Below are 9871 nucleotides of genomic sequence, written 5' to 3'. Positions count from 1 at the left end.
CTATAAAAACTCAGACTCAACTTTCGTCCTGTAAGAAATATGTTTACTTGACCCACAATATTATTCAGTTATAAACACGTGAGTTAAAGACAACTCAGGACAGTTCTAGGTTTCACCAAGAATTATTTGCAATAGTAAGACGTTATTCACAGTGTAAATAAATGTAAATAGTAAACCACGTGTGCTTCATGTCACAACCATTATGTATGCCTCAATGTTCTATAAAGTTGTGTTTCAAAAGAGGCTGATCTTCTAAATTGATCTGACAGCTCCTTTCTTGGACTTGTGTAATGGATTTCGTCTCATCTCTGGTTGGCTGCGGCCCGGCATTGCCAAGCGTGTCAAGGCGTGTGAAATGTAATCTGATGGTCGCGGGTTCGCATTCCCGTCGTGCCAAACATGCTCGCCCTCCCACACATATGGGCGTTATAATGTGACGGTAAGTCCCACTATTCGTTGGTAAAAGTGTAGCCCAAGAGTTATAGGTGGGTGGTGATGACTAGCTGCCTAAGCTCTAGTCTTACACTGCTAAATTAGGGACAGATAGCCCTCAAGTTGCTTTGTGCGAAATTCAAAAACAAACAAAGAAAACAAACTGGTTGGCTTCTTTCAAACATCAGCGTAAAACGTCACGATGATTATACACCCCTCATTTTTGATTTGATAGATTAAAGAAAAGGCAGCTAATTAACAGCACCCACAGCCAACTTTTGCGCTCTCTATTCGAAAAGTAGTATTTCACTTTTACTCTTATAACGCGAGATTCTGCGCTTGATAGGGACGAGACAAGATATACCTCTGAAGGCTTGCGATTTCTACGTGCTCTACGACTTATTTTAGTTTCATATTCTCCGAGTTCCTACTATTCACCTCGAGTTTCACGCTAGCAGATACAGAGACAGAAGACCTTATTACCTTAAGAAGTAACCCGAGACTGCAAGTTTCACTAAGTTAAACAGAGAGGCGTCATGCCGGCCGGAGTCGGAGCGGTCAGACACCATGGAGAACGCTGTAGCGTCTGATATAGAGGGAACAAGTCCGTGTAGAACAGGGACCAAAAGTAAGTCTAGTGACGGTGGCCATATAGTAGATGATAATGTAAAATTAAAATCCCAGATGTTTATTGCTGAAAAAGAACTAAAAGCCAAACTAACTCCTGCTAAATATGCTACTGTAAGAACTAGAAAAATAAAGAACACTTATTAAGGATATTTTACTTTCAACTTGTGATGATAGTGTAGCTAATAACCCTACAGTATCAGATAACGACAATCCAATAACTCGTAGTTTAAGTATCTCAAACCTCACCCTGGATATTCCACAACACACAAATTCTAAAGAAAACGAAATTGTTCCTGACGACGAAGGCTTCGCGCTCGTTCGTGACTCGTAGTTAGAAAAACAACTTAAACAAAAGTCAACCGATCTCGCCAAACGTACACAACTCGCACCGGATATACCAAAGCATTCCATTATTATCCAAGGAGTCCCTGGTAGTTTCAACCAGCCACAACTGGCCAAAGAAATATACAGGTGCTAGCCAACGACCACGATTATTAACATTAAGCGTCTGTCTAGAGGCGGTGTTATGGTTCAAGGAAAGGAACCCGCTGACACATGGTTGAGATATGTTTGTTTTATCACTGTTTTGTCAAACTGTTTTTGATGATTTGAGGTTCGACACATTATAATAAAACAGTCTTTATCACATATACTTTAATTTATAACTTTTATTTTTCTCGTCAATTTTTAGTGACAATGGTGCATGGAAAGCATGTCACTTAAAATATAGACTTTAATTTTAAAACAAAAATACCAAAATAATTAAAGGTTTTTTGTTTTGATTTTAATTTCCGTGCTCAACTCAAGATTTCTAGCAGCGACGATAGATGTCGCTTTCGGTGCGTCTCCCGAACTGCACCAGCAAAGGATGGACATCGATTACATCTGGTAGAATCTGCTGAACACGAATGCAGAGAAGGACAACATGTTTCTCCACTACAGCAACAAACGGCATTGCGAATTCCGCAACAACCGAAACCACCATTAGGATGCAAGCAACAAGTATTCCCGTCAGGGCAGATCCATCCATTTCCACAGTAAACAACAGCTACGGATAAAATAAATCGTTCATATTACATTATGTGTTAACAATAGAATGTTTATCACTGATCGTTTCGACTCTCCCAGGTAATATCATAATAACCTATATTTTACTTCACACTATCAAGAGACTAAGTTAAGGAAAACATAAATTTTAGTTTTGTCGTTATTAAACACATGACAGAGGTAGACAAATGGCTAGTCCTCTACCATGTGTTTCTACACCAGTGGACCAATACCAAGCATTTTAATTACTGTGTAAACAAGTGTTTTATATCTAAAATTAATAAGAAACCTAAGAAAGAGCACAACTTCTATAACCGTTTAACCCTCAATTTTAATATTATAAGATGTATAATAACATGTCTGTGATAAAGGTTTTCAATTCAACTATTTTAAAAATAAATTGTAAACAGTTTAAAAATATAACTTGGCTAATTATCTGAATTAATTATATATTATGTGCACGTCCATCTGTTAATGTATGTGATCTGTTTCTTATTTTACTTCTTGTTTCTCCGGACGATGGCGCTGTAGATGACAAAAGAAACATGGAGAGACTGGTTCAACAAAATTAACTGTTTATTTTATGAAAGTTTTACCGTGTTAAACAGTTTAGTAGATTTTAGTTTTATCGTGTTATATAACTTACGTTCAGATTGATGATTTAGTAGGAAGTCGTTCATTCCACAGATTCCAACAATTCCTTTCCAGAATCAGATCACGTGATTAAATACATAATAAAGACAAAGCGATGTGTAATATCAAAATTCTTTCACAAACTTACCATAAGCGTCTCCCGCTAGGACGACAAGAGAGAACAGAACCAGGAATGCGGTTTTCATGTCTACAGTATACGAATCACAAGACACTGAAGAGATTCAAAATAAATTAAAACAATTTATTAAAACAGGAACAAAACTTACAACGTAATTCCAGAAAACAAACGAACAATTTTGTTTTGAAAAATTACAAAGACGTAATTCTGTGTTGTTGTTAAACTGTGATTTGTTACAAATATCACGAATGATAATTTTAACACGTTAAAAAATTGTATCTTACTTCACTTGTTATTCAGAAAAAAAAAGTTTTATTTTAAAGATGCTAAGAAAGTTATTACTTCTAAAGTTATAAAACAGATAATTCACACATAATGTATCAACATAAAGATATCCTACCTTCCGATGATTTTCAGTTAACTTCACTTGCAAGTTTTGTCTCTTGTTTCAGACAGAACTAGTAACACCGAGCAGTCCATATCTTTTATAGTAAAATGTTCACCAAAAAACACGAAATGAAATTTCTCAGAAACTGCTTCACCATATCTGACACCACCTTGATCTGAATATAAAAACTTGTATTGTGGAACACTTTACTAGTCGTCTTGTAACATTCCGAAGATTTCTTGGAAGAGTTTATTTTCTCATTGTTAATAGGTTCAATATTATTATATCAGTTACAGGTAAATATTCCTCATGGTCAGGACCAGTGACACGCTAAAAATCGGGTTTCCATACTTGTCCTTGGCAAAGCAAAGATAAACAAATATACAGATCTGACCTTGACAACAAACTGAAGTACACATTATGGAAAGGAGCTCTATGTCTCTCTCAGAGTCGAAGTGTCACGTAAAAAAAACTGTCTTCACCCGATCTTTTTAGACGTTGAAAACTAGACTAAAATATTTGTCTATTATAATATGTTTGTCCTGAGAGTTGTTCATTTCATGAGACGACACTTTACGTTACAAACAAACATACAAGATTAAGAAACCATTTATAAGCATAGGTTGATATTAAATTTCATTATTTTATAGCCGCACAGCAATAAGCTTTAAGGCTAATAGGGCTAAAATTCAAGGTTCAAACCTTTCGGTGGATACGTTGGAATCCCATATGACTTGTATTTATAAACGTTGATTAAATTTCGAGTTAAGTTATTCTCAAACGACTATGTAATTATAGTGGAGTTTCTGTTTGAGTTATTCTCAAACGAGTGTGTGTTTATAGTGGTGTTTCTCTATCAGTTATTCTCAAACGATTGTGTTTTTACAGTAGTGTTTCTGTATCAGTTATTCTCAAACGATTGTTTTTTTATAGTGGGTTTGTGTGTCCGTTATTCTCAAACGACTATTTTTTATAGTGGTGTTCTTGTATCAGTGATTCTCAAACGACTGTGTTTTTATAGTGGTGTTTCTGTATCAGTGATTCTCAAACGACTGTGTTTTTATAGTGGTGTTTCTGTATCAGTTATTCTCAAACGACTGTGTTTTTATAGTGGTGTTTTTGTATCAGTGATTATCAAACGACTACGTTTTTTATAGTGGTGTTTCTGTATCAGTTATTCTCAAACGACTGTGTTTTTATAGTGGTGTTTCTGTATCAGTTATTCTCAAACGACTGTGTTTTTATAGTGGTGTTTTTGTATCAGTGTTCTCAAACGACTGTGTTTTTATAGTGGTGTTTCTGTATCAGTTATTCTCAAACGACTATTTTTTATAGTGGTGTTTTTGTATCAGTGATTCTCAAACGACTGTGTTTTTATAGTGGTGTTTCTGTATCAGTTATTCTCAAACGACTATTTTTTATAGTGGTTTTTTTGTATCAGTGATTCTCAAACGACTGTGTTTTTATAGTGGTGTTTCTGTATCAGTTATTCTCAAACGACTGTGTTTTTTATAGTGGTGTTTCTGTATCAGTTATTCTCAAACGACTGTGTTTTTTTAATGGTGTTTCTGTATCAGTTATTCTCAAACGACTGTGTTTTATAGTGGTGTTTCTGTATCAGTTATTCTCAAACGACTGTGTTTTATAGTGGTGTTTTGTATCAGTGATTCTCAAACGACTGTGTTTTTATAGTGGTGTTTCTGTATCAGTTATTCTCAAACGACTGTGTTTTTTTTATAGTGGTGTTTCTGTATCAGTTATTCTCAAACGACTGTGTTTTTTTATAGTGGTGTTTCTGTATCAGTTATTCTCAAACGACTGTGTTTTTATAGTGGTGTTTTGTATCAGTTATTCTCAAACGACTGTGTTTTTTATAGTGGTGTTTCTGTATCAGTTATTCTCAAACGACTGTGTTTTTATAGTGGTGTTTCTGTATCAGTTATTCTCAAACGACTGTGTTTTTATAGTGGTGTTTCTGTATCAGTTATTCTCAAACGACTCAAACGACTGTGTTTTTATAGTGGTGTTTTTGTATCAGTGATTCTCAAACGACTGTGTTTTTTATAGTGGTGTTTCTGTATCAGTTATTCTCAAACGACTTTTTTTATAGTGGTGTTTTGTATCAGTGATTCTCAAACGACTGTGTTTTCATAGTGGTGTTTCTGTATCGTTATTCTCAAACGACTGTTTTTTATAGTGGTTTTTTTTGTATCAGTGATTCTCAAACGACTGTGTTTTTATAGTGGTGTTTCTGTATCAGTTATTCTCAAACGACTGTGTTTTTATAGTGGTGTTTCTGTATCAGTTATTCTCAAACGACTGTGTTTTTATAGTGGTGTTTCTGTATCAGTGATTTTCAAACGACTGTGTTTTTATAGTGGTGTTTCTGTATCAGTTATTCTCAAACGACTGTGTTTTTTATAGTGGTGTTTTGTATCAGTTATTCTCAAACGACTATGTTTTTATAGTGGTGTTTTGTATCAGTTATTCTCAAACGACTGTGTTTTTTATAGTGGTGTTTCTGTATCAGTGATTCTCAAACGACTGTGTTTTTTATAGTGGTGTTTTTGTATCAGTGATTCTCAAACGACTGTGTTTTTATAGTGGTGTTTTGTATCAGTGATTCTCAAACGACTATGTTTTTTTTATAGTGGTGTTTCTGTATCAGTGATTCTCAAACGACTGTGTTTTTTATAGTGGTGTTTCTGTATCAGTGATTCTCAAACGACTGTGTTTTTATAGTGGTGTTTTTGTATCAGTGATTCTCAAACGACTGTGTTTTTATAGTGGTGTTTCTGTATCAGTTATTCTCAAACGACTGTGTTTTTTATAGTGGTGTTTTTGTATCAGTGATTCTCAAACGACTGTGTTTTTTATAGTGGTGTTTCTGTATCAGTTATTCTCAAACGACTGTGTTTTTTATAGTGGTGTTTTTGTATCAGTGATTCTCAAACGACTGTGTTTTTTATAGTGGTGTTTCTGTATCAGTGATTCTCAAACGACTGTAGTTTTTTTATAGTGGTGTTTTGTATCAGTGATTCTCAAACGACTGTTTTTTATAGTGGTGTTTCTGTATCAGTGATTCTCAAACGACTGTTTTTTATAGTGGTGTTTCTGTATCAGTTATTCTCAAACGACTGTGTTTTTTATAGTGGTGTTTCTGTATCAGTTATTCTCAAACGACTGTGTTTTTTATAGTGGTGTTTCTGTATCAGTTATTCTCAAACGACTGTGTTTTTTATGGTGTTTTTTGTATCAGTGATTCTCAAACGACTGTTATTCTCAAACGACTTTTTTATAGTGGTGTTTCTGTATCAGTTATTCCCAAACGACTGTGTTTTTATAGTGGTGTTTCTGTATCAGTTATTCTCAAACGACTATTTTTTATAGTGGTGTTTTTGTATCAGTGATTCTCAAACGACTGTGTTTTTATAGTGGTGTTTCTGTATCAGTTATTCTCAAACGACTGTGTGTTTTTATAGTGGTGTTTCTGTATCAGTGATTCTCAAACGACTGTGTTTTTATAGTGGTGTTTCTGTATCAGTGATTCTCAAACGACTGTGTTTTTTTATAGTGGTGTTTCTGTATCAGTTATTCTCAAACGACTGTGTTTTTATAGTGGTGTTTCTGTATCAGTTATTCTCAAACGACTGTGTTTTTATAGTGGTGTTTCTGTATCAGTTATTCTCAAACGACTGTGTTTTTATAGTGGTGTTTCTGTATCAGTTATTCTCAAACGACTGTGTTTTTTTATAGTGGTGTTTCTGTATCAGTTATTCTCAAACGACTGTTTTTTATAGTGGTGTTTTTGTATCAGTGATTCTCAAACGACTGTGTTTTTTATAGTGGTGTTTTGTATCAGTTATTCTCAAACGACTATTTTTTATAGTGGTGTTTTGTATCAGTGATTCTCAAACGACTGTGTTTTTATAGTGGTGTTTCTGTATCAGTTATTCTCAAACGACTGTGTTTTTTATAGTGGTGTTTCTGTATCAGTTATTCTCAAACGACTGTGTTTTTTATAGTGGTGTTTTTGTATCAGTGATTCTCAAACGACTGTGTTTTTATAGTGGTGTTTCTGTATCAGTTATTCTCAAACGACTGTGTTTTTTATAGTGGTGTTTCTGTATCAGTTATTCTCAAACGACTGTTTTTTTATAGTGGTGTTTTTGTATCAGTGATTCTCAAACGACTGTGTTTTTATAGTGGTGTTTCTGTATCAGTGATTCTCAAACGACTATGTTTTTTATAGTGGTGTTTTTGTATCAGTGATTCTCAAACGACTGTGTTTTTATAGTGGTGTTTTTGTATCAGTGATTCTCAAACGACTGTGTTTTTTATAGTGGTGTTTCTGTATCAGTGATTCTCAAACGACTGTTTTTTATAGTGGTGTTTTGTATCAGTGATTCTCAAACGACTGTGTTTTTATAGTGGTGTTTCTGTATCAGTGATTCTCAAACGACTGTGTTTTTTATAGTGGTGTTTCTGTATCAGTTATTCTCAAACGACTGTGTTTTTTATAGTGGTGTTTTTGTATCAGTGATTCTCAAACGACTGTGTTTTTATAGTGGTGTTTCTGTATCAGTTATTCTCAAACGACTGTTTTTTATAGTGGTGTTTTGTATCAGTGATTCTCAAACGACTGTGTTTTTTTATAGTGGTGTTTTTGTATCAGTTATTCTCAAACGACTATTTTTTTATAGTGGTGTTTTTGTATCAGTGATTCTCAAACGACTGTGTTTTTTATAGTGGTGTTTCTGTATCAGTTATTCTCAAACGACTGTGTTTTTATAGTGGTGTTTCTGTATCAGTGATTCTCAAACGACTGTGTTTTTTTATAGTGGTGTTTCTGTATCAGTGATTCTCAAACGACTGTGTTTTTATAGTGGTGTTTTTGTATCAGTGATTCTCAAACGACTGTGTTTTTTTATAGTGGTGTTTCTGTATCAGTGATTCTCAAACGACTGTGTTTTTTATAGTGGTGTTTCTGTATCAGTTATTCTCAAACGACTGTATTTTTTATAGTGGTGTTTCTGTATCAGTGATTCTCAAACGACTGTTTTTTATAGTGGTGTTTTTGTATCAGTTATTCTCAAACGACTGTGTTTTTTTATAGTGGTGTTTCTGTATCAGTGATTCTCAAACGACTGTGTTTTTTATAGTGGTGTTTTTGTATCAGTGATTCTCAAACGACTATTTTTATAGTGGTGTTTCTGTATCAGTGATTCTCAAACGACTGTGTTTTTATAGTGGTGTTTTTGTATCAGTTATTCTCAAACGACTGTGTTTTTATAGTGGTGTTTCTGTATCAGTGATTCTCAAACGACTGTTTTTTTATAGTGGTGTTTTTGTATCAGTGATTCTCAAACGACTGTGTTTTTATAGTGGTGTTTCTGTATCAGTTATTCTCAAACGACTGTGTTTTTTATAGTGGTGTTTCTGTATCAGTTATTCTCAAACGACTATGTTTTTTATAGTGGTGTTTTTGTATCAGTGATTCTCAAACGACTGTGTTTTTTATAGTGGTGTTTCTGTATCAGTTATTCTCAAACGACTGTGTTTTTTATAGTGGTGTTTCTGTATCAGTTATTCTCAAACGACTGTGTTTTTATAGTGGTGTTTCTGTATCAGTTATTCTCAAACGACTATTTTTTTATAGTGGTGTTTTTGTATCAGTGATTCTCAAACGACTGTTTTTTTTATAGTGGTGTTTCTGTATCAGTTATTCTCAAACGACTGTGGTTTTTTATAGTGGTGTTTTTATTTGTATCAGTGATTCTCAAACGACTGTGTTTTTTATAGTGGTGTTTCTGTATCAGTGATTCTCAAACGACTGTGTTTTTTTATAGTGGTGTTTCTGTATCAGTGATTCTCAAACGACTGTGTTTTTTATAGTGGTGTTTCTGTATCAGTTATTCTCAAACGACTGTGTTTTTTATAGTGGTGTTTCTGTATCAGTTATTCTCAAACGACTGTGTTTTTATAGTGGTGTTTTTGTATCAGTGATTCTCAAACGACTGTGTTTTTTTATAGTGGTGTTTCTGTATCAGTGATTCTCAAACGACTGTGTTTTTTTATAGTGGTGTTTCTGTATCAGTTATTCTCAAACGACTGTGTTTTTTATAGTGGTGTTTCTGTATCAGTGATTCTCAAACGACTGTGTTTTTTATAGTGGTGTTTTTGTATCAGTGATTCTCAAACGACTGTGTTTCTTTTTATAGTGGTGTTTCTGTATCAGTGATTCTCAAACGACTGTTTTTTTATAGTGGTGTTTTTTGTATCAGTGATTCTCAAACGACTGTATTTTTTATAGTGGTGTTTCTGTATCAGTTATTCTCAAACGACTGTGTTTTTTTTTTATAGTGGTGTTTCTGTATCAGTTATTCTCAAACGACTGTGTTTTTATAGTGGTGTTTCTGTATCAGTTATTCTCAAACGACTGTGTGGTTTTTTATAGTGGTGTTTTTTTATAGTGGTGTTTCTGTATCAGTTATTCTCAAACGACTGTGTTTTTATAGTGGTGTTTCTGTATCAGTTATTCTCAAACGACTGTGTTTTTTATAGTGGTGTTTTTGTATCAGTGATTCTCAAACGACTGTGTT

The 9871-nt window shown here is 34.0% G+C and overlaps 1 protein-coding gene across 1 annotated transcript; it reads right to left on the bottom strand.

Annotated features, from left to right (window-relative positions):
- Window positions 1–1715: 1715 nt before the first annotated feature.
- LOC143241861 (granulin-like) lies at window positions 1716–3336 on the bottom strand. The gene is made up of 3 exons (XM_076485141.1): window positions 3282–3336; window positions 2891–2974; window positions 1716–2110 (listed from the first exon to the last, which is right to left on the bottom strand). The coding sequence occupies exons 2-3, from the start codon at window positions 2946–2948 to the stop codon at window positions 1860–1862; spliced, it is 309 nt and encodes a 102-aa protein (XP_076341256.1). The 5' UTR covers window positions 2949–2974; window positions 3282–3336; the 3' UTR covers window positions 1716–1859.
- Window positions 3337–9871: the final 6535 nt, after the last annotated feature.

This window comes from Tachypleus tridentatus, unplaced genomic scaffold (genome assembly GCF_004210375.1).
Source record: "Tachypleus tridentatus isolate NWPU-2018 unplaced genomic scaffold, ASM421037v1 Hic_cluster_1, whole genome shotgun sequence".
Taxonomy (NCBI): domain Eukaryota; kingdom Metazoa; phylum Arthropoda; class Merostomata; order Xiphosura; family Limulidae; genus Tachypleus; species Tachypleus tridentatus.
This window is presented reverse-complemented; position numbering and strand designations above follow the sequence as displayed.

What these genes read in the sequence shown, in the direction of transcription:
- LOC143241861 (XM_076485141.1), bottom strand. Translation starts at nt 2,948, where the DNA reads ATGAAAACCGCATTCCTGGTTCTGTTCTCTCTTGTCGTCCTAGCGGGA. An exon ending in CCTAGCGGGAGACGCTTATG is followed by an intron (nt 2,111 to 2,890) that starts GTAAGTTTGTGA and finishes TTTTATCCGTAG; the next exon opens with CTGTTGTTTACTGTGGAAAT.